This window comes from Nelumbo nucifera, chromosome 1 (genome assembly GCF_055504915.1).
Source record: "Nelumbo nucifera cultivar China Antique chromosome 1, China Antique-T2T, whole genome shotgun sequence".
Taxonomy (NCBI): Eukaryota; Viridiplantae; Streptophyta; class Magnoliopsida; order Proteales; family Nelumbonaceae; genus Nelumbo; species Nelumbo nucifera.
The window spans coordinates 123,057,152-123,084,397 of NC_142649.1; the positions used below are offsets into that span (position 1 = coordinate 123,057,152).

At 39.9% G+C, this 27,246-nt stretch overlaps 1 protein-coding gene across 2 annotated transcripts in view; it reads right to left on the reverse strand.

Annotated features, from left to right (window-relative positions):
- Positions 1-27,246, reverse strand: part of LOC104590643 (calcium-transporting ATPase 10, plasma membrane-type-like) — a 44,533-nt gene that overhangs the window by 1,862 nt on the left and 15,425 nt on the right. For both annotated transcript variants that reach the window (XM_010249361.3, XM_088894136.1), the window contains 2 exons: positions 8,995-9,166; positions 8,551-8,849 (listed from right to left, as the gene is read on the reverse strand). In XM_010249361.3, coding sequence (XP_010247663.1) covers positions 8,551-8,849; positions 8,995-9,166 — 471 coding nt within the window. The remainder of the gene's footprint in view (positions 1-8,550; positions 8,850-8,994; positions 9,167-27,246) is intronic.

Below are 27,246 nucleotides of genomic sequence, written 5' to 3' on the forward strand. Positions count from 1 at the left end.
TCTTTTACCTTACTCCCCCTCTTCTCCTCCTTCCTGCCCCAACTCTTTTCCTCTAGACCCTTCTCCCAATCTCCTACCTCAACCCCTCTCTCATCTTCAGCAGCCATAGCAATACCCACTAGTCTCCTCCTCCTATTATAAACTCTCTCCTGCTTATCACCCCTTCCACAATCAATAGACCACTTACTCGTTTCTTCTTTTACCTTACTCCCCCTCTTCTCCTCCTTCCTGCCCCAACTCTTTTCCTCTAGACCCTTCTCCCAATCTCCTACCTCAATCCCTCTCTCATCTTCAGCAGCCATAGCAATACCCACTAGTCTCCTATTATAAATTCTCTCCTGCTTATCACCCCCTCCACAATCAATAAACCACTTTCTCTTCCTTCCACCTACCCTCCCCTTTTCTTCCCCAACCGTTGAGTTGGCTAGCGCCCAACCCCTTCTCACAATCATTTGTCCCTCCTTGAACCACCAAACCGGAGTCTTCTTCTTCCACCTGCAGCCTTGCAGAACCCAACATATCTCCCACCGCCATCTCAAGTGAATGGGAGACCGGCCTTCCAAAAGAACTATATCTCCTTGGGAGGGTGTACCACATTGATTAGGGCTACTCTTGCCAATTTGCCAACCTACTTTCCCTTTGTCTTCAGGATCCCACCTAAAGAATCCAAGAAATTAGAGAAACTTATGAGAGATTTTCTTTGGAGCTAGGGGAAAGCAAGAAGGACCATCTAATTAAGTGGGAGATTGTGTGCAAAAATAAAAAGGGGGTTCAGAAATAGGAAATACGGTATAAAAGAATGCAGCATTATTAGGAAAATGGTTGTGGAGGTGGCTTTTGGAAAGAGGAAGTTTGTGGAGTGAAGTGGTGGCAAGTATTCATGGTTGTTTAGAGAGTGGTTGGGATGTCGGTGTTTCTCATCGGGTCATGTTGGTAACACCATGGAAGGTAATTCACAATATTCTTCCCCAGTTTCTCAGGTGTGTCAAGTATGATGTGTGTTCTAGGAATTTTGTTCTGCTTTGGGAGGGTATTGGATTGGGGATCGTGCTTTAAAGGACCCTTTTTCCTCCCTATACTCCATCTTTTTTGTATAAAAATGAGGTCGTGTCCAATTTTATCTCCACCTTGGTAAATCCTTTGGACCCAACTCGGGATTTTGGTTTCCATAGAGGGTTAAGGGATGAGGAGATTGGTTCCTTGCCCAATTTGTTGAGTACCCTTAGTAAGGTTTGTGTGGATCCCTCAAAACTAGACAAAAGGGTTTGGTCTCTACTTTCCAAAGGGTCTTTTCTTGTTTCTCTTTCTTTAAATTCCTTTGCCAATCTCCTCCTCAATGTTCTCCTCGGGTTGGTAGTTTTTGTTGGGAAACTTTCCTGGAAAGAATTAACACAAATGACCTACTTTAGAAAAAGAGACCCAATTCTTGTTTACTTCCTAATAGGTGTACTCTCTGTAAAGCTGATGGAGAAACTGATTACCACCCTATGGTTACTTGTTCGGTCGCTAAAACAGTATGGGAGTGGGCTTTTTCCCTCTTTCGGTGTATTTGGATTCCCCCGGGGAGCGTCCAAAGCTTGTTCTCTTCTTCATTTTTCAGATGGCCGAAGAAGAGAGGGAAGATTATGTAGAGAAGCATTAGGGCAGCAGTGTGTTGGTCCCTATGGGAAGAAAGAAACTCACAAATATTTTCAGACAAGGAAAGAACCCTAGAAAACTTATTAGATCTAATACTTTTAAGGGTACCCACTGGCTGAAAACTATGGAGCTATTCTCAGGTTATTCTGTGGCTGATTTGGTAAGATATTGGAAAGAGATAGCTTCCTCTGCCCTATGTAAGAGGACTCGTAGTCCTTCTTGGTCCCCTCCTCCCTCTAGGTTCATAAAACTGAATTTTGATGGTAGTTGCTTAAGGAATCCAGGGCCTTCTGGGATTGAGTGTTCAAGAATGAGGATGGGGTTATCACTGCCATGCTCTCAGGCCCAATTGGAGAAGGAGACTCTCTTAGGGCTAAGATTCTTGCAGCCCTGGAAGGTATCCAAAGAGCAAGAGATTTGAACATCAGATGTTTGGTCCTTGAAGGTGACTCAGAGGTGGTGATTAGGTGGCTAAAGGAAGAAAACAGTGGTTTGTGGAGTTATAACAATGAGAAGAAAAAATTCAAATAGCTGAGTAGGGATATTGTGTTGCATTACAGCTGGATGAAGAGGACTGCTAACTCATTTGCTGACGGGTTAGCCAAGCAAGGGGTGAATAGGGAATCTATATTTTGGGCTAACTTTTGACTTTCTTCCAATGTATTCTGTTGGTGGGGAGTTAAGACATTTTACCTCCCCCCCTTTGTACTTAAAGTTTCACATAGTTTCATATTATTAATAAAGTTTCTTGTTACTGATCAAAAAAAAACAAAAAAAAAAAAACTCCTCCTCAGTGTTTCTCTGTTAAGGAAGTTTGTAGGCTTGTTCTTCCTAAAGTTAGTGTTTTTTATTGGAAAGTGTTCTATGGGAAAGTAAACACTTTTAATAACTTAAAAAGAGATGACATATCCTGTGTATCATACCTAATTAGTATATTCTTTGTAGGTCTAACAATGAGGATTCCTACCATTTACTAATCTCTTGTTCTGTTACTACAGAATCATGGGCTTGGCTTTTCTTTTTATTTGGGTGCAGGTGGAATATGCCACTAGAGGGCATGCTATTTGATTGTTCTACCTTTGCTTGGCCTAAAAAAAGGAAGGTTCATGTGGAGGTGTGATAGACCAGCTTTATTGTGGACCACATGGGAAGAAAGGAATGCAAGAATCTTCCAAGAAGAGAGAAGGCTACAAGAGATAAAGGATCATGTGATGAATAGGGCTATCCAATGGTTAAAAACTTCAGAACTATTCGGTCAATTTTTCTTTGATGATTTGTGGAGAAATTTGTGGCAAGTTGATCTTCCAGAGAAGAATAGAATTTTGGAAAGTTGGACACCTCCCCCTGAAGGCTTTGTAAAGCTAAACTTTGATGGAAGTAGTATTGGTAATCTAATTCTAGGCCCGTTAGGAATAGGTGGGGTCCTCAAAAATGAGGTTGGGAATATTTTATCCTTTTACTCGGGTCTGCTGGGAGTTGGAGATTCTATAAGGGCTGAATTACTAGTAGATGTTCAAGGAGTTCAAATTGCAAATCAGCTTGGTATGGAATTGCTACTGATGGAAGGAGACTCAAAAGTAGTGGTGGGGTGGTTGAAAGACTCAAAATCTATTATTTGGTTCTATAGAAAGAATCAAGATATTCAATAGCACATAGAATATGAATACAAGGAAGGGCGGCTAATGCCTTGGTTGATTGTTTTCCAAGAAAGGGGTAAATAGGGAGCATTTGTTTTGGGCTCATTTGTAACTTGCTTTATTTTTTAACATTTGTTATTAGAGAGGACGCAACTCATGCCTCTCTTTGGGAAGCTTGTATTGCTTTGATCTTTTGAATTAATAAATTCTTCTTTATTGATAAAAAGAAAAACTAAGAAGCCTCAACTCTATCTAACCATGCTGCAGCCTATAAACAGTATTGCAAGTGCCATACTTTGGTATATTGATTGTACAAGTCGACGTTTGCTTTGGTCAGTGCCAGTGAGATACTTTTTTTTGACAACTCATATTTTTTAGTTATAAACAGAAAATGTTACAAAGCTCGTAGATGTCCCTAGGGGAGGTTAGGTCATCTACCACTCTCCCAACTACATCAACACTTTACAACTTTGCTTAATACAATTCTTCTCTAGTATCCCCTTGTTTGGTTAATGCACCATTAATGCTATTAGCTGACCTATGTACCCATTGAATTTCTATTTGAGAATTTCTTGTCAACCATTAAACTTTCGAGTTTCATTTTTGTAGCACCACAAAACTCTTTCATTGTTCTTCATCCAACTGATCACCACTTTGAATCCTCTTTTAATTATTAAAGTTCATATCCTTTGTCATCTGCACCCCTTGGATAACAGCCACTGAGCCAGTAGTTCTGCTCTTAAAGAGTCCCAAATTCCAATTGGACCCAAGAACAATGCCCTTACTTGGCCTCCCTCATCTCTACAGACACCTTCCGTTCCAGATGGTCCCAAATTGTCAAGGTTACCCTTACAGCAATGCACTCAATTACAGCCTCATTATTTCATTCTTGCTCCTTGAAGATTCTTGTATTTCTTTCTTCCCAAATTGTTCTAATAATTGCTGCAGTAGTGCACCTCCAGTTCTCCACATTATTTTCCCGCTTTTCTTTGGCCATGTAAAGGTTGACAAGATGAATGAGCTAGGCACATCATAACGAGGCATCTATTTGCACCCAAATAAAGAGAGAAACCATTACCAAGTACAAATAACAAATGAACAACAAATCAGTAATGGTAGGTCTCACCATTAGCTTTGCAAATGATGCACCAATTAGTTCTCTTCTAAAAATATCCATTGTATTGATCTTCTTATGGAACATCTCCCAACAAAAAGGTTTAATCCTGGAAGGAACAGGAGTACACCAAACCTTTTTTACAAGAAAGGCCTGCACAAAGTAGATGGAGGGCAAAGAACTCAAAAGAAGGTACATGAGAAAGAATTCATTAGATGAGAAGACTAAATACGACCATTAGGGTTTTGAGGATCAGACTAAACCCCTTCCAGGAATTTTAGCAAGTTTAGGACAGTAGGGTAAGTCCCTAATACCTCTTTTTAAACCCAAATCCCAATCAAGCCAACATGTGAAGATGAAATTAAAACAAACTTAGATATATACTCCTCTTTAAAGGTAGTGATTGAAAAAAAAAAAGGAGAAACGGTCTTTAAGAGGGACTTCCCCTGCCCACAAGTCTTCTCAAGAGGATTTTATTTCCAGAGCAAACATCGTAAATGATGGAATTTAGGAACAAGGAAAGAATAAGGAAAGAATATTGTGGATACCCTTCCAAGGAAATGACAAGGCCCTTGAGGATAAGCCAGCATCCCACCCATTAGTCATCAGCCCATGAATAGTCACCACCACTCTATGACACAACTTCTTTCTCTCAATAGGCAACCTACATAACCATTTCCTTAACAAGGCCTTAATATTTCTTTTCGATAATTCCTATACCCAATCCCCCTTGGTCCTTCTAAACAATACTTCCCACTCTGCCAATGAGATATTATTGTTTCTCCCTTCTGTTGTGCTAGTTTCCTCTTGCCAAAATTCTCTCTCAATCCACATATCTGTTCCATAATGAACTCATATCACCTTTCCTTTAATCCTTCTTTCGCCTACATATCTGTTCCATAAGACCCCTTCCTTGTATGCTATATTGCCGCTATGTTGTTGGAGAGATTCCATCATTTGGTGGAGATTTTATGCATTCTAACCCTTGATGCACATTAATCTCCACCTTCTCTTTATTTCTCAACTTTATTATTATTGCTACTTTGGGCTTCCGATTCTTATGCTTACACAGTCCAGCTACATTACCTCTTCCCTTCAATTGTACCCTCTTTGACCAGACTTGCAAGATTCAATTTGTCACTTTAAAGCATTGTTTCCAGCAGCTGTTTTCTGTTTCAAATCTCAAAACTAAGGATGGCAATTTTTGACCCACCCAACCCATCCAAATCCAACCATTTAACAGGCAAGTCCATATTGGTCAAGTAACCAATTTGGGTCACATAGAGTTAGGGTCAGTTGGGTCAAGGGTATCAATAGGGTCATCATTTAGGTTTAGGGTTCAAACAGATCTATTCTACAGCTTTTTGTCTCCCTCCTCCGTGACGCCAGCATAGTAAACGAAGGCAGCATTTTCAGATGCCCCTATGCGATTGATGAATAATCCCAACCCTTGCCATCGATACCTCTTCAATTAGTTGCTATGGAAACTACCTTGTCATTGATAGCTATGATGGTGTCTCCTCCATGTCCAGTGTTGGCACAACCACCTCTGATGTAGTTGTGAAACTCCAGACTTGACTAAAATCCAGCCTTGTTAGAATTGCCCAGAACCCACCGATTGGACAACTGTGGCAGCATCATTTCCACATGAGAATCTGAGATGGCCAAGAAGCTCACAGCCATATGAATGGTCCCAGTATTGACAGTGACAATAACAGATGGCTCAGCTTAATGAAGTAGGCCCTTAATCCTCTGAGTCTCTAACCATTGCTGCCCTAGTACATATCTGAAGAACTCTCCCCCTTCTCTTGGGCCATATAGACATGTCAAAAAGCCTATTCAGCACCAAAGGCAAGGTCCACCTGCACCCAAACAAAGAGAAAAACCTTTCCCAAATACCTGTAACAAATGGACAGGAGATTAGTATGCAATAATAATCATCTCCATTAGCTTTGTAAAGAATGCATCAGTTTGGAGACAAGCAAAGAAGAGGCCTTCTCTTTTATAAGTTATCCGAAGTATTAATCTTCCCATAGAAAACTTTCGAACAAAACGCACCAACTTTAAGGTGAAAAGGTCTACACCAAATTACTTTGGAGGGGATAAAGCTGGAAGGAAGGAGAACACAAACGAGAGAAAAAGGAAGCACAAGAAAAATAAATCCCTTTAGGATTAGGAGACCAAACAACACATGACTTGGAACTTTTTAACTGATCTAGTGTTTTAAAAGCGCAAGGGCCAATTTGCACCTAGGGTGCATGGTTCAAGGTGAGACGCATGCCTTTTTAAGAAAGGCACTAAACTACAAAAAAAAGCTAAAAAATCAAAGAAAAGTCAGAAAATTCAAAAAAAATGCCAAAAAATTTAAAAAATGCGAAAAAATTCAAAAAAATATTAAACATAATGTTAATAAAAATATAAACATAAATTTTAAAATAAATGTTTTAAAAAACCAATTATCTAAAATTAAAATACATAAACATAACATGTAAAGCGTATTGAAATGAAAATTTAAAAATAAAAGCAAAGATATAAAGCATTTTCAAGCATGTAAAACCCATGATCTCTTTTTGCATAAACATCCTTAATTGCATTGCTTCAAGTAGCTAGTGTGATGTAAAACATATTGCATTCTTGATTCTATGAGTAGCCTTTGTACCACGTCCCTCGAGGCAAGCCCGAACAAGTCTATGTTAGGGTTTGAAATTCTTATTTCTCACATGAAAAATAATGATTTTATAACTTTAATTGCCTTTTAAGAAGATATTTTATTGGAATGAATAAATGAACAACATTAGTAAATAGGGGGTTCTCGGAGCTCCGGTGCGCAAAATTTTAAAAAGGCCCATGCCTGGGTTGAGGGGTGTGGTCAGGGGTCCGAGGGCAGAGCCCCTGGCCCAGCCGTTAGACTCAAAAAGAGGCAAAAACCACAAATATTTAAAAAGGTGCAAGCCTGGGCTGAGGCGCATCAAGCGTGTGCCTTTTGAAAGGGGCACCTAGGACCTGGGTGAGACACATACCCCAAATTGCGCCTCACGTGTGCACCTAGGCACGCCTTTTAAATCACTAACTGATCAATATTGGGTCTATAGGTTGACCCAACTTGATTATGCCATCTATGAAAGAATTCTTTGCACTTTGCATGTGTGTGTAAGAGAGAGAGAGAGAGAGAGAGAGAGAGAGAGAGAGAGAGAGAGAGAGAAAGAGAGAGAGAAAGAGAATTGTTAACTTTGGGTAAGTGGGTCAAAGTAGGTTGCAACCCATTATCCATATAGATATTAGAAATTCGGATTACAAATGGATGTAGGTGGTTAGTGGATGGGTTAGCCTTCAACCTGCATTCAAAGGCTCAAAGTATTGACATGTATCGTATCAGTATAGATGGCCACCAAAATGCAAAATGCTGAGAGTTAGGGGATTCATCCTAACAAGCTTATCTCTTATCTAAATATAAAACTGAAAAAGTTAATATTTTAAAACTTAGGGGATTCACTGGTCAAAACACATGATACACAACATTTCTCTATCATGTATATCAATATTTTAAACCTTCCTGCATCCAACCCAACCAATCCATTTGCAACCCTAATTATCTGATTAGCCCTACTGAGATGCCTTGATCGATATCTAACTAAAACCTATAAAATATTAAAATCACCCAACATCTTGCTAAATTTAATTGACCTCTTGAACCCTAAGTTTACCCTAACCAATCATTTTGGTTTTCACCTTTATTTGCCCCCCCCCCCTGACCTGTTGAAGACTGATTCATGACCAGCCACCTAGCTGTCTCAATTCAGCCATCTGTACCTGCAGCACAAAATTGCCCCTTGATTTTAAATGAAAATGAAAACCTATATACTATAGCTCCACTGCAGCTCATTGCATTCTGCGTATCCAGTATCATGGCCCTGTCCATCATTAGCATAATTTTTGGGCAAAAGGCTAGCAACGAGATACCAAATAGATAAACAGATTGGTGATGGAAGACAATAACCACCTCTTGGCGAACCACCAAATAGTGTTACAACTAAAAGTAATCAAACTGCTGCTGTTATCTAGCATTCAACAACATTGGCTTACCACCCAAAGACAAGAATCTACTTGAAACATAGTTCAGAAAAGTTATAAAAAGAAAGCATTGAGACAGCTTAAAATTACCTGACAAAAGACGAATGAGTTAAAAATCAGTGTGTTCAGAACCAGATCAGAATCAGGGCCATCAAGATGAAACAATGGTTTTCCTTGTGCTTGAAGATACCATATGACAACAAATTGATACAAGGCTTGTCCTAAGATATTCCTCCACATCACATTACTGATAAAATTCCCTTTCCTTCCGACTGGTGATCTCCTCATTAACTCACCATTGGGAGGTTCGGTAGCAAGTGCAAGTGCTCCCAGTGTATCCATAATCATGTTCACCCACAAAAGTTGAACAGCTGTGAGAGGAGCATTCCCTGGAGCATTCATTACCAAAAGTTCAGAAAAAAAAGGACAAAAAAATAAAAGATTGAAACTAAAAAGAGATCACAAGCATAGACTTTCTTGAAAAAGAGACTGCAAAGGTTGAAATGGTAAATATGTGCATGGGTTTGCTTTTACCTGTCAAGCATGCAGATGAAAAATTAACTATTAGGGCAACCACATTAACAGTCAGTTGAAACTGAACAAATTTTTGAATGTTTATGTAAACTGAACGCCCCCATTTGGCCACAGTCACAATTGTGGAGAAATTATCATCAAGTATTATGACATCAGCACTCTCCTTTGCCACCTGAACATTGGGCAAAGAATTGTTTCAATTGATGTTTGATATTCTTCATTCATAAAGAAAAAGTTGAGCTTAATAATAATAAACATCCATTACCAAATTATTTGAACAAAAGGGGGGGTTCAATGCAAAGTGAAAAGGCAAAATAATGGCATCAAATTCAGCAGATAAGAATGAAATCAGAAAATCATCCACAATCAAATAATATGGAAGGACAAAAAACACCATAACACCCTCAAAAATCAATTGAAATTGAAACTAGGTTTAGCACACGATATACTAGATTCATAAACTTCATAGTTCAACCCATGTTTATATTAATGCAATAACATATTTCTGCCCATATTTTTCTCTAGCCAGCATCTTGCAGGATGTGTTTCAGCTGACAAGAATGAAATCAGAAAATCATCCACAATTAAATAATATGTAAAGACAAGAAACACCAATAACACCCACAGAAATCATCTTAAATCGATGCTAGGTTTAGCACATTACACGATATACTAGACTCATAAACTTCATATTTCAACCCAAGTTTATAATAATGCAAGAATATATTTCTGCCTGTATTTTTCTCTAGACAGCATCTTGCAGTATGTGTTTCCAGCCCTTTTTCTAGATCAGACTGCATGACCAAATCTAGGATTGCAGACCAGCACACAAATGTTGCAGCAATCCAGTCACATAGTTAAGTCACAAGAAAAATCCATCTCAGCTGAAACCTGTTGGTCATTAGTGCTCAGTGTCTGATTACACAAAAAAGGACAAAAACAACCATTTACCAGCAATCAAGTTTAATTTTTCGGATGCATGCCATAACAATAAAGAGCCATTTCCCAATCTTGGCCCTGACTACCCAGGGTCTTGTGAGGGGTGGACTAGATATGGAACTAACCTCCATTACATTTTGAATCGTAGTTTTCTTTTAATAGTAAAAAGCAAATTTCATTAAAAAGAAAAAGGAGATTACAATCTACTCAGGTGTTAAGATTAAACCAAGGAAAAACAAGTCAAAAGGGACTCTAACAATTACAAAATTGTAATTTGACTACACCCCAAAAATTAGCCCCTGGATCTAAGAAGCAGACTTGAGCGAATCTAGGCAACAGTGAAGCACCTACTAGAGTTGACTAGGCATCACCTAGTGATAGAATTTTACAACATTAAAAAAAATACATTTTAGGTGAGGTTCAAAGTATCGATATGATACACCCTGTATCAGGTGTATCATATTGTATCTAAGGGTCACAAACATGGTTTATAAAAGGAATTTGGGGGTTTGAACATTTTTAAAGGTTAAAAGATGATGTGACAAGTCCACTGTGAAGGTCAGACCAAAATAACAACTACAACAATAATAGTTTGGAAAACCCAAAGCTCTCAATATGCAAAACTTGTGCATTGAGAGTACCGAGACTTCGAACCATGATCTTAGGTTAGTTTCATAGTTTAATATGCCAATCAGCATGCATACGAATTGGAAAAAAACACGAAGTAGAGGTTCCAGCAGAAAAGGAAGTTTCAAGTGGGAGGTTGAAGGAGGTTCAGGGAAGGGAAGGAATCAAAGTTGGAGGTGGGGAAGCGCTTGTGTTGAAAAAGTTTCTGATTTTAAGAGGAGTCGGGAGGAGGCAAAGAGACAGGAAATTGGCGATAAGAAAGAGGTGGAGATAGATGTGAGGGGAGTGTTGTAGCTATGGATGGGAGGGCAATCGGGTCAGTTACAGGGAAAGATTTCGGAACATGTGTGTATGCTCAAAGGTGATATCTTATCACTTTTCTTGCATTCCCTTCTTTTTCTTTCTTAATAAATTTTCCTTTTTAACTATTATCTAAAAAATGCCATAACAATCAATACCAATATTATCTCTATAGTTATTAGTAATATATCAAATTAGTAAGCAACGCATAATGTTGAAACTTGCAATCAAATAGTTATTTCACGTGTGCCTCCTTTTTTCAATCCTTACTTCTCATTACAGAAGCTCCACCTTTCCTAGTTAAAGAGGTATGGTGTTGCCAGATTCCCCCTAAAGTAAAGGTTTTTTGTTGGGAGGCTGTTAACCAAATCATCAACACCCATGAGGGGCTCCAAAGGAAATGGAAACACTGGGCTCTCTCTCCTCATGTGTGTGCTCTTTGCTTGAAGAGCGGGGGAAATACTAACCATCTGCTGTTACAATGTCCCTATGCTTCTAGACTATGGCAGCTTTTCCTCTTGCTGTTTGGAAAAACTTGGGTGGCACCAGGTGCAGTAGTAGATCCATTCAAATCAGATGTTTATGGTGGCTCCACTCAAAGACAAAAGATTGTTTGGCAATGCATTCGCAGTGCAATTCTATGGGTTTTATGGTGTGAAAGAAATGCGAAGATTTTTGAAGAAAAATGCAAACCTGTAGAGGAAGTGTTTGAACTTACAAAAGTAAGGGTAGCTCACTGGGTTGTGATATGTGGAGCTTTTCAAGGGGTTTATATCAATGATCTGCTTAGGTAGTGGCAGGTGGTGACAGAGTTTCAGCTTACACCATAGTTGTCAAGGCGACAAGGCGCCCTTTGAGGCTCACCTCGCCCAATCACCTAACAGTTTTCTACTTCTTACTATAAAATACTTCTTTATTCATTCTTTTTTGAGATTATAATTATAAAATAGACATTATTAAACTAAAATAATCATTTTGTGTGTTTATATACTAATTTCTTTTTATTATTTTCTTATTTATTAGGGTTTAATCAACACAAACATTGCTAAATGCTGTATTGAACCCTCAAAGACTTAAAAACCTGAACCAATACATAAGGAAGAACTAAAAATTTTATCTAATCAGCACATTTTCCTCTTCCATATCTTCTTCTTCTACTTCTTCTTCTTCTTCTACTACTACTACTACTACTACTACCAATACTTTTTATTTCTTCTTTTCCTATAACAAAAATAAGGGTTCAGCCCCTATATTTTTTGAATTTCATTTTCCTTCTTCCTTTTCTTCTCATGAATATGTTGATTTTCTATACTTTAATATGAAATTTATACTTTTCTTATGAAAACCATGAATAATTATTAAAGAAATATGGTTATGGTACCTAGGGAACTACCCTAAGATCTATTTTTTAATATAAAAAAATTCATCGCCTAGGCGAGTAGTCGCCCCCGAGTCGCCTAGCCTCGCCTTGGCGCCTTGAAAACTATGGCGTACACGAAAACAAAGGATGGTAGATTGGTCCCCTCTTAATCTAGAGGTGCTCAAACTCAATTTTGACAGTTGCAGCCTTGGAAACATATGTAAACCTGTCCTTCAAATCTGATAAATAAATTTGATTACAGCAGTAAAAAGAACAAAGAAAAGTGATTACAGCAGAAGGAAGAAGAAGATGGAGAAGAAGAAGAGAAGGAGAAGAGAGTTCGATGGATTCCCTCCTCTCTCTCTCTCTCTCTTAATCTTTAATTTAATCTCACTTAACTTAGACTAATTACATCTCTGCCCTTTAAGTGGGCAGCCAGCATATAAAACACTTAAAAGAAAACAAAACAAGTTAATAGGCCCATTAACACATATAATATAAACAGAACACTACTTAAAAGCACTAAGGCCCATTCAGCCCAATCTCTCTACACTCCCCTCAAGTTGAGCATAGATGTCAATCATGCCCAGCTTGCATATATGGTGAATCAATTTTCCTTTTGGAACACCTTTGGTCAAGAGATCAACCAACTGCTCCTCTGAAGCAATGAAAGGCAAGCAAACTTCCTCTAAAGCAACTCTCTCTTGTATAAAGTGTCCATCGACCTCTATATACTTAGTTTTGTCATGCTGGATGGGATTATGTTCAATGTTGATAGTTACCTGATTGTCACAATAGAGCATCACTGGCTTCTCACAATCAATACCCAACTCTCCCAAAAGTGATCTTCAGCCACAATAATTCTGACACTCCATATGCCATTACCCTATGCTTTGCTTCAGTTAAAGATCTAACTACCACAGACTGCTTCTTACTCCTCCATGAGACAATGTTCCCTGAATCCCTGCTACCAAAGCACAATATCTTGAAGTGAATCTCCTATCATCAATACATCCGGCCCGGTCAACATCAGTGTATGCTTCCAACTTCATGTGTCCATGCTTGGAAAATAGGATACTTTTCCCTAGAGTGCCTTTCAAGTAACATAAAACTCTTTTTGCAGCTATTAAATGTGTATCTCTAGGAGAATTGCATAAACTAACTAATGACACTCACTGCATAGGAGATATCTAGCCGAATCATATAGAGATATAGCAACTTCCCAAGCAATTTCTGCAACACTCCCTTATATGACAACAATTCACCATCAATAGAACAAAGCTTGTGATTTAAGTCTATAGGGGTGGAGGCCAGTTTAGCACTAAGTTTGCCAGTCTCTGCAAGGAGATTAAGGACATACTTGTGTTGAGAAATAAAAATACCATCTTTAGATCTAGCAACTTCAATTCCCAAGAAATATCAAAGATCCCCCAAATCTTTTATCTCAAACTCAGTGTTAAGAAACCTTTTGAGCTTAACCACTTCCTTGGTGTCATTACCAATAACTACAATATCATCAACATAAACAATCAAAAAGGTCACCAAGGAATTACTTCTCTTTACAAATAAAGTATGGTCAAATTGAGTCTACATGTAACCAAAAGAAACAAGGGCAGCTCTGAATCTCTCATACCAAGCTCTAGGAGACTGTTTGAGACCATAAAGAGACTTGTTCAATTTACACACATTCCCTTGCATTTCCTTCCCATACAACTCTTGGAGGTAAAAACATATAGACCTCTTCATGTAGATCTCCATTCAAAAAGGCATTTTCTACATCAAATTGATGAAGGGGCCAATCAAAAGTAGCCGCTAGAGATAACAGAACTCAAACTGAAGTCACTTTAGCCACAGGAGCAAAGGTCTCAAGATAATCAATACTATACATCTGAGTGTAACCTTTAGCAACCAATTGAATCTTAAACCTCTCAACAATACCAATAGAATGATACTTGATAGTGAACACCCATTTACAACCAACTGGTTCCTTCCCCTCATGCAAGTCCAAAATATCCCAGGTATGGTCCTTATGCAAAGCATCTAGCTTAGTCATCATAGCATCCCTCCATTCTGGTTTGGATAAGGCTTCTAGTACGGACTTAGGAATCACATGTGTAGAAACGGAGGCAAGAAAATAATAATAGGCTGGGGAAAGAAGGTTGTAGGACAAGTGTTTGAAGATACAATGTGTTGTAAACTTCCATTTGCCTTTGTAAAGGACAATAGGAAGGTCAAGATCTGGAAAGATAGTAGATGGGTTAGAGGAAAGCTAACTTGTGACTTCAGTAGTGATGGAAGGTGTAGAAGGCTCTATTGAAGGAGTGGAAACAACTTGCCCATACCTGAGTCTGTCTTTGGTTCCACCTTTGGACAATAGGATGTGAAGGAAACGTGGGAGGATGAGCAGGAGGAGAAGGGGTTGCAGGAACATGTGAAGTAGACACAATGGGAGGTGCTACAGAAGTAGATGATGCTAATGAAGAATCAATAGGAATAGCTAGGGACATAGCAAACAGCTCCTCAGAATGCTCCCCCTCAGGAGAAGTACCAAAGAAAGGAATAGACTCGGCAAATGTGACATCCTTGGAGACAAAGTAGGTGCCACGAACCAGATTAAAACAACAATATCCCTTCTACGTGAAGGCATATCCTAGGAAGACACTTGTTTGCCTTAGACTCAAATTTGTGTCTCTGATGGTTCTGAACATGCACATAATAGGTGCACCCAAAAACTCGGAAAGGAAGAAAGAAGAGATCCTCATCTAGAAAGAGAAGGCTAAAAAGGATTTTGAAACCTAGAACCAGGGAAGGCATATGGTTAATTAAAAAATATGTAGCAGTAAGGACAGCATCCCCTCAAAATTTAGTAGGAACATGAGATGCAAAAAGGAGGCTTCTAGCAACCTCAACTACATGGTGGTTCTTCCTTTCTGCCACTCCATTCTATTGTTGAGTGTAGGAACAAGAACTTTGATGAATAACCCCAAAGGCATCAAGGTAGGAAAAAAGGTTCTTCTCAAAATATTCCTTAACATTATCAAATCATAATATTTTGATCCGAGTGTTAAACTGGGTAAGAATGAGTTCATGAAACTTTTGCACAATAGTTGGTACTTATCCCAGGATCTCGGTAAATCCAAGTATCACGAGAGAAATCATCAATAAAGAGGATAAAATACTTATAACCGCCCATAGTAGGTAAATGATATGACCCCCACACATCAGAGTGCACAATATGGAAAGCAAAAATAGATCTTTTATTACTCAATGGATAAGATTGTCTATAATGTTTCACAAGTTCACATGACTCACAATGAAGACTCGATAGAGATAGTCCTTTAAACATGTCGGGAAACAAATGACTCAAAGCAGAAAAAGATAAATGACCAAAACATAAATGACGTAACATGACTCGATCAATAGACTCTAACAAAACTTACTCCAAAGCAACTCCATTAGGTGGTCCAAGACTTCTACCATGTGTGTCCAGCAAGTATATTCCATTCGCCTCATGGCCACTCCCAATCATCCTCTAAGTTTTCAGGACCTAAAAATCGCAATGAGTAGGAAAGAAGGTTATGCTACAATTCATGGACTTGTTCAAGCTACTGACAGAAAACAGGTTGGTATTAAGTTTAGGGACATGGAGAACAAATGATAAAACAAGAGTCTCAGAGGCTTTGACATCTCCTTTGCCAAAGATGGGAGCAAGAGACCCATCTACAAGGGATATATCTTCTCTCTATCAGAGAGGAGCTAATATGAACAAAAGAGGTTAGGTATACTGGTCATATGATCTGATGCACCAGAATCAATAATCCAAGGGGTTTTATGATTACCTGAAATAGTAGCATGATTTGCAGAAGCACAAGTACCTGTGTGGTTGAGTGAGCAAATGCGGATGATGAGGTGTTGCCTGAAGGGTTGGATGCTGCAACAATGGTCTCCAAGTGATTAAGTAACCTCCCATACCTTTCAAACTCTGCCTTTACTACTACCAACTGCTCCATAGCCGATTTTTCTTCACTTTCTCTATTTCTGCCTTCAGGCACTGTAGCAACACTTGCATTTTTAGGCTTCCCTGTCTTACCACTCTTCTTGAAATTGTTGTTACTGTTGTTCCGAAACTTGTCCGGGAGAAGTTCTAGTTGGAGTTTCCGACAAGTGTCCGTAGTATGCTTCGGTTTCTTGCAATATTCACATATCACTTCCTTCTTCTCAGCCGACCCTTTTAGCTTTATCCAAACATTTGCAAAGTGTTCTGAAGGTGGTCCTTGTAGATGTACTTGTCACCTACTCTCTTTACTGCTCACCATAAAGTATGCTTGAGCAAGGGTGACTTCATCTTTGGCCAAAATATCATGCCTACTAATGTTGAACTTAGGGTTGATTCCTATAAGAAACTCAAACACCCGGTTTCATTCTACCAATTTTCTAAATGTCTATGCATCCTCAGTGCCCTCCCATACAACTGTCTCCTACCACAATGACTTAAACATGGAGTAGTAAATTGCTACACTCTTCTCCACCTATCTCAGATTGTTCACATCACTCTTCAACTTATAGGCTATCGCAACATTTAACTTCTATGAATATGTTTCAATGACACTATCCCAAATCTCCGTGGCTGAAGTCATCCAAAGGCAATGTTGGCTTATGTGAGGCTACATAGAGTTGACTAACCATCCAATCATTGCGTAATTCTCCTACATCCATTTTTCATACGTAGGGTCCGTCTCTACAAGTTTCTCCTTACTGCTTGTGAGATACCCCAATTTACCTCTACTACAAACATAAACCAGTATAGACTGTGCCCAGGCTAGATAATTGGTTCCATCTAGTTTAAGTGTAGTCACTCCACCCAAAAAGTAATATGCTAGACCAACCTCAGATACTGGAACCTACTTCATTTCACTTCTAGATTGCTCCATTGATCAAATGAAAATAAATAAATAATAAAAAAAAACTAATTTTTCAATCTTTATGGGACTAACTAAGGCCAGCCCAATACCAAAAGGTTCAAGAACTAGGGTTTCACTACACCCAGCTCAATGGAAAAAAGAGAAAAGAGGCAGCCACTCCTACCAGAGCTTCCCAACCTTCTTCAAACCTCAACCACCCCCTTCTGGGAATCAAAAGACACCTCCCAAGCCCTAAGCGCCACACCCAATCCTTCTCCTTATCCTATAACTTGAAATCTCTCTAGTTGGCTAGGGTTTTGGGTAGAAAGATAACAGCTTCACTTCTTGGCACTCTTCGGCTAGACTCTAATTCTCCAAACCCTCTACCAACTAGGTAAACAGTCCTCTGATTGATCAGAAACTTATCTCTCCATACACTCTTCTAATCGAAGGGTGTATGGGAAAAGAAAGGGAAGAAACTGCTCTGATACCAAGATGTAAATATATCCTTCAAATCTGATTACAACAGTAAAAAGAACAGGGAAAAGTGATTACAGCAGAAGGAAGAAGATGGAGAAGAAGAGAAGGAGAAGAGAGTTCGATGGATTCCCTCCTCTCTCTCTCTTTTTATTTAGTCCCACTTAACTTAGACTTAATACATCTTTGCCCTTTAAGTGGGCGACCAACACATAAAACACTTAAAAGAAAACAAAACAAGTTAACAGGCCCACTGACACATAAAATATAAACAGAACACTACTTAAAATAAAAAAAGTATTAGGGCCCATTCGGCCCAGTCTCTACAGAAACTAAGGACCCTCAGGGGTGAGAAGAGTTAGATGGCTGGTACTAACAACCTTCGGACTGTGTTGTGGTTCAGTTTCTGCAAGAAAATAGAGAAAGAAAAGAAAATAACAGAAAGGAGAGGAGAAGAAGAGAAGAGGAGAGAAGAAGAATGAAAAAAGGGAGCAGTTATTATGATTCTGCCGCCCAGATATGATATTTATAGGTTTCTATGATAAAAGAGATTACAATGACCCTGCCCCTAATACACTACTTAACAGAATAAATAGTAACTACAACAGGCCCAAAAGAAAAATAATAACAGATCCATAACAAGGCCCAAACAGAATTAAAAAAAGTAAATAAAGAAATAACCAATATGACGGAGTAGCACCAAATAGATTACTATATTATTTCTCTACACTCTCCCTCAAGTTGGGAATAGATATTTGCTTAGGTGAAGAGATCAACAAACTGCATATCGGGGGCAACATAAGGAAGGCAAACTTCTTGGGAGGCAACTCTTTCTCTAAAAAAGTGTCAATCTACCTCAATATGTTTAGTTATATCATGTTGTATGGGATTATGATCAATATTAATAGCAACCTGGTCATCACAATAGTGATCTTAGCCATAACACTTCAGCCACCCCATTAGCCATAGATTTGTACTCTGCTTCAGCAACAACATTTTGTTTTTAAATCTTCCAAGAAACAGGATTGCCTTCAACAAGGGCACAATACCCCGAGGTAGATCTCCCATCATCCACACAGCTAGCCCAATTTGCGTTAGTGTACACTTCTATCTTCATATGACCATTATTCTTGAAGAGTCTGCCTAGACACCTCTTTAAGTAGGCAAGTATCCTTTTTTTTATCAGCAAAGTAGGCAAGTATACTTCTTCCTGTAGATCACCATTCAAAAAGGCATTCTTAACATCCATTTAGAACAACGGCCATGAGAAGTTTGCAGCAAGTGACAACAACACTCATTTATCAAAAAAAAAGTGACAACAACGCTCTAATTGTGTTCATTTTGGCAATTGGTGCAAAGGTTTCTATGTAATCAATACCATAAGTCTATGTATCCTTTAGCAACTAGCCGGGCTTTATATCTTTCAATTGAGCTATCTGCATTGTATTTCACTGTAAATATCCATTTGCACCCAGCTAGTTTCTTCCCTCTTGGCTGATCTACTAGCTCCCAAGTATCATTTTTGATAAGTGCATCCATCTTTATCTTCATTGCTTCCTTCAACTCAAGTACTACCAGGGCTTCTTGCACTATTCTGGGAATGGGTACAACAACAATGGACACTAAAAAGTACTTAAATGATGGTGAGAGGTGGTCATAAGAAAAAAATTGAGAGATGCAATGGGCAGTAGATGAGGTGCAACAACATTTCCCTTTGCATATTGCAATAGGAAGGTCAAGATCATTTGTGGGTGGTTGAGGTTCAATGGTAGTGGTAGGCATATCTTCTACAACAACTATGGGTACAATGAGTGTAATACATGAATCTGGTGTCACAAAAGTAATTGGAGGTGACCTGGACTGCTCATTACTAGAACCAATTTGCTTCTCCCATCGTCTATGAAACACCCTCAATTCCTTGCACTTTTGACAGCCACTCTCACTACACTCCCCTTTAGTGACAAGAATATGCAATGGGACTTCTTGACCAAAAACACCTTACTCACCACTCTCACCCTAAGAAAAAATCCTAGAGTAATAAGGGTCATCCTCAAAGAAGGTAACATCCATAGACACAAAACAAGTCCCAAAATCAAGATCATAATAGAAATACCCCTTTTGATTTTGTGCATACCCAAGAAAAATACACTTGGTTGCCTTGGGATCAAATTTGGAACGGTGAGGTCCAAGGATTTGAACAAAAAAAGTGCAGCCAAAAGTCTTAAGGGGAATGGTGAATTGGTCTTTATCAGGGTACAACAGGTTAAAAGGAGCTTTCATGTCTAAAACTCGTGATGGAACTCTGTTAATAAGATAAAAACCAGTGTAGATGGCATCCCCCAAGAACTGAATAGGAACATTAGAATTCAGCATAATGCTCTTAGAAACTTCAAGAATCTATCTATTCTTTATCAATAAGATGAATAGTAGAGTCTAAAACCAGGTTTCAGGGGGACATGACATAAGCATGTAGCAAAATCCATGAATACAATGTGGAAGGAGGAAATGAGAGGGGATGGGTTTGTGGCTGCAGGACGGTGGAGGAGAATACTGAAGTTCGAAGCCAAGGAGTTTCTGCTTGAAGAGCTGAAAAACAAAGGTGGGGCAAGCTTGAAGATTAGGGAAGGAAAGAAGGCCACAGTGCTGCTGCAAGGTATGGAAGTGATTAACTGGTTCAAGGAGTATGTGAATGAAGCATGCCTCAAAGGTAAACAAAGAAACTGGAAGGAATTGAGAACTCAAGAAGGGAAGAGGTATGTTGTAGAATGCAGAAGAAACTGTAAAGGGGGTTACTTAGCTCTCTCTGAATTCTATGGGAAAGGAAGGAGGCAACTAGTCTGCCTTCCTGAAGGTAGACAGGGTCTTGGATGGAAGAAAATCAATGGAATACTGGAAGACTTTCATCACTACATGCGATTGGATATACTAAAGGAGAATGGTAAAACCATCAAACTCTCAAATGAAGATGAAGATCAGGTCCAAGAGCTACTAGCCTTTGGACAGAACAGACTGGTTGGCTATTCCAGGAGAGAAGAGTGGGAAGATAAATATGTGGTTCAAGTTAAAAATCCGGTTAGCAACTGGAGAAGAGTTACAGATCTGCTCGTATTACAGCTGAAGTTAAAAGGGAAGTTTATTCTAACACCTTTTGAGAACAATAAAGCCGTGCTTGATCTGACTGAAGATAAGTTAGAGCTCTCAGCTATCAGTTTTCAATCTGATTATGGTGTGATTACAATATCTAAGTGGAACTTTTCATCTAACTCTAAAGAGTTCTTCACTGAGGATGGGGTGGTGATACAAGTTCTTGGTCTGCCCTTTCATTTGTGGAAACAGGAAGTGGCCGCATCCATTGCACTGTTATGTGGTGGTAAGCTTGCCAGAGCTTTTTGGGGGGACCTTCGATCAGCAGCTCTGCTATTGAACGGAATGAAACCAGAAGATATTCCCAGAAAAGTGGAGATAAACGTGGAAGGTTGCTTCTACTCAGTTTGGCTGGCCTCCTCCATAGAAGCTACACTATGGAGGGAGGCTCGCAAGGAAGGGGATGAGAAGGTAGAAGAAGAGGCCCTACGTGGAACAAGGCGAGTGGTAATCTCAAAGGCTGATCAGTCTTTCACCGATTTGGGTAAGCAAAAACTGGAGACTTTAAAAGAGAAGGGGCAGATGGGTGGTCAAAGACGTGGAGTGCAAGCTATCAGTAAGGAGTGCAGTATTTCTTATGCGCAGATAGTTAAAGGCAGTAAGAGGGAGATTTTAAATTTAAGTTGTGAAGGAAGATTAAAAGTTTCAGACCAGGTCGAACCAAAAAAGGGTGAACTTGAGCCTCACGTGCTAGTTAGCACACGTGGGCCTCAAAAATGTGTTGGGCCTGTTAAAAAAACCAAGAGTGGGCCGTGTCCTCTTAAGTCGGCCCAAATCAAGCCTCACTTAAAGAGGGCACGTGACTCACTTAAGTCACGTGCGCTTGGGAAGGGGGAGCCTCCAATAGATGGTAATAACTATCTATTTTCTTCTCCTTTTAGCCCCTCCTCTCATTTCCGTGCACCAGCTGCAGGTTCGGCCACTTCGTCGCTACAGTGGCTTCCGACCGAGAAGGAAAACCATTTACCCTTGGATAGGCGGAATACCAGAAGCAGAAAACGGCGGGATTTAGACCTTGTTGAAGACAATGCTTACTTAGGTGAAGAAGATAGTTCAGCAAAAGTCTCCAGCTCGTTACAGTGGAGACCCTTGAAGAAGTTGCCAATTAAGGAACAGGATCGTCGTAATCCCAGGAGTGTGAAGAGCAGTGAGGTCTTCGACTCTGATTCGGAAAGATTGACAAACGATGAAGATTTTGTTGTTTCCGGTTCAGATTTTGAAGAAACTGTTAGCTTGAGAAGTATCGATCTCCAAAAGCCAAGAGATATATTGGAAGAGGGTAGTTTAAACACCGAACTGTTATTCCTCGAGGAGGAGACGGATCTGCAAGATTCTGGTACTATCAAAACGCAAAGAAGAGTGAGCCTTAGCAGCGGAGAACAGATCTCTCCCAATCTGGGTATGCTATACAAAAGACAGGTGGAGTTGGGAACACCGAAAGAGGTAAGGCAAAGTGCATCCCGACCAATAGACGAGTCCATCCCATATGTGCAGCCTAGTCAGGACATCAGGCCAGAGAGACGGGAATCATCCTTGGAGCCTTACAAAAGGAATTACGCAAAGGGAAAGAGAAGTGAAGCCTTCTTGAATGTAGAGGGTGAGGAAGTATTGGTTGTACCTAGTCCACTTCCACAGTTGAGTCCGGAAAAGGGGAAGGGCCTAGCCCTGACTTCAAGAATTGATACCCAGTAGCCGGTCCACATGCAACCACCTATGCTAATTCCAGGTAAGCCTGTCCATTTGGGTTTAGATACTAATTTGGGTTCTTTGCCTGTAACAGATGTCCTGGAATCCCGACCAGACCAACTAATTGGTAGTAAGGAACTGGCCATTGACAATAATGGAGTCCAATCAGAGAAGAGAGTTGGCTTGTTAGAAAGGAAACAAGAGGAGCTGGAATGGATTTGGGAGCAGATTTGTGCCTTGCTAGAGGAATATAAACAGGAGGAAATGTCAGAGGTGGCTCCAAAAAGCCCTGAATCAGAGGCAAGAACCAATAGATTGAGGCAGGAATTGGGAGAGTCAATGGGAAACAAGGGTAGGAAAAAGAAAAAACTGTCTGAAGTAGAGAGACTAATTATGGACATCGAGGGGGATATCGAGTTTAGTGGTAGAGGGGAAAGAAAAAGGGGTTCTAAATGAAGGACACTTTAATGGAGAGCTAAATTGTTGAGAGGTAATGAAGATAATAAGCTGGAATGTAAGGGGTTTGGGTAGTGCCAGAAAAAGGAGATCGATTAAGGAGTTACTTAGAAGAGAAAGACCTGATATTGTGATGTTGCAAGAGACAAAATTAGCTAAATTGGATAGAAGGTGGGTCAGGGAGATCTGGAAAATAAGAGGGGTAAGATGGTGCTCAGCTCCGTCGTGGGGGGCCTCGGGGGGAATAGTAACTTTGTGGAGGGAGGAATTCGGAGAACCAGTAGAGGAGCTAATAGGAAACTTCACTGTATCCCTAAAATTCAGAATGGTGGAAGATGGATTTACTTGGGTGCTAACAAATGTGTATGGTCCAAATAATTACAGAGAGAGAGGAATGAGCTTTGGGAGGAGCTTCATGGGATTCAAGGTTTGTGGGAAGGTCCTTGGTGTTTAGGGGGTGATTTTAATGCAATAAGATTAACAAATGAGTCAAATAATCCTAGGCAGGCCATTACAACTAGTATGAGGAAGTTCAATGACTTCATAAATTCCTGTGAATTACGGGAGCTTCCTCTACTACAGGCTACCTACACTTGGTCCAACTTCCAAGAAAACCCAATCTGCTCAAAGCTTGACAGGTTCCTATTTAATGAGGGTTGGGAGAGCCACTGGAGAGGTTTGGTGGCTAAGGCTCTACCTAGGATAACCTCTGATCATTACCCTATAGAAGTAGGACAAGAACCTCTTGGCAATGGACCTAGACCATTCAGGTTTGAAAATATGTGGCTGACACACCCAGACTTCTTGCCTAAGGTTAAGGAATGGTGGAGTGAAGAATTGAGAGTGAAATGGGAAGGGGTTAGATTCCACAAAAAACTAAAAAGGTTGAGAGGCAAATTAAAAGAATGGAATAAGGTTCATTTTGGAAGAGTGGAGGAGGTAAAAGTTAGATTATTGGTTCAGATTGAGGAGTTAGATGCAAAAGAATCCCAAGGGATGATGGATGAGCAAGACAGAGAAATGAGGAGGAAACTGAAAAAGGAGCTAGAGAAGACTTTGTTGAGGGAGGAGATTTCTTGGAGACAAAAATCCAGACATAAGTGGATCAAGGAAGGGGATGGGAATACCAAATTTTTTCATGATTTGGCTAATGGGAGAAGAAGGAAAAATTTGGTACTAAAGCTTGAGGTTGAAGGTGTGGAGATAACCTCTCAAGAGGAGATTGCCAGTAGGATTGTGGATCACTTCAAATCCATCTATCAAAGACCATTAGAGAATCGGTTAATAGTAGGGGAGGAGAATTGGCCAACTATGAACCAAACAGATAAGGGATGGTTGGAAAGAATGATTTAGGAAGAGGAAATTAAACAAGTTGTTTTTTCTATGGATAGGGCTAAAGCACCGGGCCCTGACGGATTTACAATGGCATTTTATCAGGACTGCTGGGACATAGTTAAAGAAGACTTAATTGGAGTATTTAGAGAATTTGAGGATAAAAATTTTGTGAGTCCTGGAAGCAATGCCACCTTTATAGCCTTAATTCCCAAAAAGAATGAGACCAGACACCCCAAAGATTTTTGGATTATTAGCCTGGTGACAAGCATTTACAAGATTCTGGCAAAAGTGCTCTCTAGGAGGATCAAAGTTGTTCTCCCCTCTCTCGTTAGCCAAGCACAAGGAGCCTTTATTCAGGATAGACAAATTACAGATCAGATCCTTATTGCAAACGAGAGTGTGGAAGAGATAAGGAGATTGGGCAGAAAAGGATTTGTTTGCAAACTAGACTTGGAGAAAGCCTATGACTTAGTGGATTGGAATTTCCTACTGGAGATGTTGAGAAGATGTGGTTTTGGGGATAAATGGTGTAAGTGGATAAGAGGTTGCTTACACTCTTGTCGTTATTCAGTGCTGGTGAATGGGATGGTTAAGGAATTTTTTCCATCCAATAGAGGCTTAAGACAAGGGGATCCACTCTCCCCTTTCCTCTTTACACTTGTTGTTGATGTTTTTAGTAGGATGATTTCCAAAGCAGATGAGGAGGGCCAAATAAAGGGATGGAGAATAGGGAGTAGAGGCATTCCAGTAACTCACCTTCAGTTTGCTGATGATATTGTTATTTTCTGTGAAGGGAATGAGTTAAGCAAAGTGGAGAACCTTAAGATCTTAATAAGTACCTTTGAGAGGGTCTCCAACTTGAAGGTAAATCTTGATAAAAGTTGTGTGGCTAGAGTAAACTTGGAGAATAGAGAGATTGAATCCATTGCAGAATGCTTAGGTTGTAATATTTCTTCCTGGCCTTTGACATACTTAGGACTACCCTTAGGAGCCAACCCTAAAGAAAGTAATTTTTGGGCCCCTATTGTGGAGAAATTTGATAAGTGCTTGGCGGCCTGGAAAAAGAATTACATTTCAATAGGGGGTAAACTGACCTTAATTAAGGCTACACTTGCCAACCTTCCAACCTACTTCCTTTCTGTGTTCAGGATTCCTCTAAGGGAGGCTAAGAAACTGGAGAAGAGAATGAGGGACTTTCTATGGGAACCAGGAGAGGTGAAAAAGGATCACTTGATCAGATGGGAGATAGTTACTAAACCAAAGGAAGAAGGGGGTTTAGGGATAGGGAACATAGTGTTGAAGAATGTAGCCCTTCTAGGGAAGTGGCTATGGAGATGGCCCCGAGAGAGAGAGATTATGGCATGAGGTGGTGGCAAGCATTCATGGTTGTGTAGGAAATGGTTGGGATTCCGAGATATCTCGTCGAGCTACCCTTACTACACCTTGGAAGGCTATACATGGTATTCTCCCTCGCTTCCTCAAATTCATCAGGTTTGATGTTTGTTCTGGTAATGCTATTCTTTTCTGGGAGGATATTTGGGTGGGTACTCAACCCCTCAAAGATTGTTTCCCTTCGCTCTATTCCATTTCCCTTTACAAACATGAGCCAATTGCAACTTTTCTCCCGAGCCCGTTAAACCCCTTATCTTTAAATTGGGACTTTGGATTTCGAAGAGGGTTAAGGGATGGTGAGTCAAATTGTGTTATTGAACTAATTCATTTACTAGAATCCGTTTGCTTGGACCCCACTTCTTCTGATCAACGGATTTGGACTCATCTTCCAAAAGGTACTTTTACTTGCTCTTCCTTTCTAAAATCCCTCAGTTCTAACCCCTCTTCCCAAGGATTCCCTGTCAAAGAAGTCTGGGCGCGACCTATTCCCCCAAAAATCGTTGTATTCTGCTGGGAAGTCTTCTATGGGAAGATCAATACTTTGGAAAACTTACAGAAAAAGAGACCCTCGCTTTGTCTTTCCCCAAATTGGTGCTCCTTGTGTAAGGCCGAGAATGAGGACTGTGTCCATTTGTTGATCTCCTGTTCCTTCGCTACAGCTATATGGAGGTGGAGCCTTTGTCTATTTGGAGGTAGGTGGTCTCTGCCTTCTGATTTAAGCTTGTTATTCAACCCATCTGTCTTTGTTTGGCATACTAGAAGAGGTAAGGTCATGTGGAGATGTGTCAGGGCAGCCACTCTGTGGACTCTTTAGGAGGAAAGGAATGCAAGAATTTTTTTAGAGAAGGAAAGAGGGTTAGATGAAATGAAGGATTGTATCCTAACAAGAGCAATCCATTGGCTGAAAACTGTGGATATGTTTGATGACTTCTCCTTTGATGATTTGTGGAGAAATTGGCTAGTAATAGCCAACACTTCAACAAAGAATGATAGAATTCTGTCAGAATGGGTTCCGCCTTTGGAAAGTGTCATTAAGCTGAACTTTGATGGAAGCAGCCAAGGCAATCCCAGGCCTTCAGGTATAGGGGGTATCCTGAGAAATAAGAACAGCAACATAATTTCCCTATTCTCAGGACCGGTGGGAGTGGGGGATTCCACAAGGGCAGAAATACTTGCTGCAGTGCAAGGAATTCAGATTGCCAACCAGCTTGGGGTGGAGCATCTCCTAGTTGAAGGGGCCTCTCAGGTGGTAACCAGGTGGCTCCTAAACTTGGATACCACCATTTGGGGCTACAAAGATCTCATCAAAAAAGTAAAGTGGTTAACCAGCAATATGAGAGTGGAGGTAAAATGGGTTAGTAGGTCTGCTAATTCTTTGGCTGATGCTCTAGCCAAACAGGGGGTATATAGGGAAGATCTTTTTTGTGCTTCTATGTAAGTTATTATTAATTCGAAAATTTGTACTTAACTAGCCTAGAGAGGTTGCAACTCGTACCTTTCCATGAGGACTTTGTACTATTTTATTGTTGATTTGTAAAATCATTTCAATTATCAAAAAAAACCAGGTTTCAAGGGTGTCAAAGAATCAATCCGACCCCAACCCCCAAAGAGCATTTATTATATTATGAATATTTA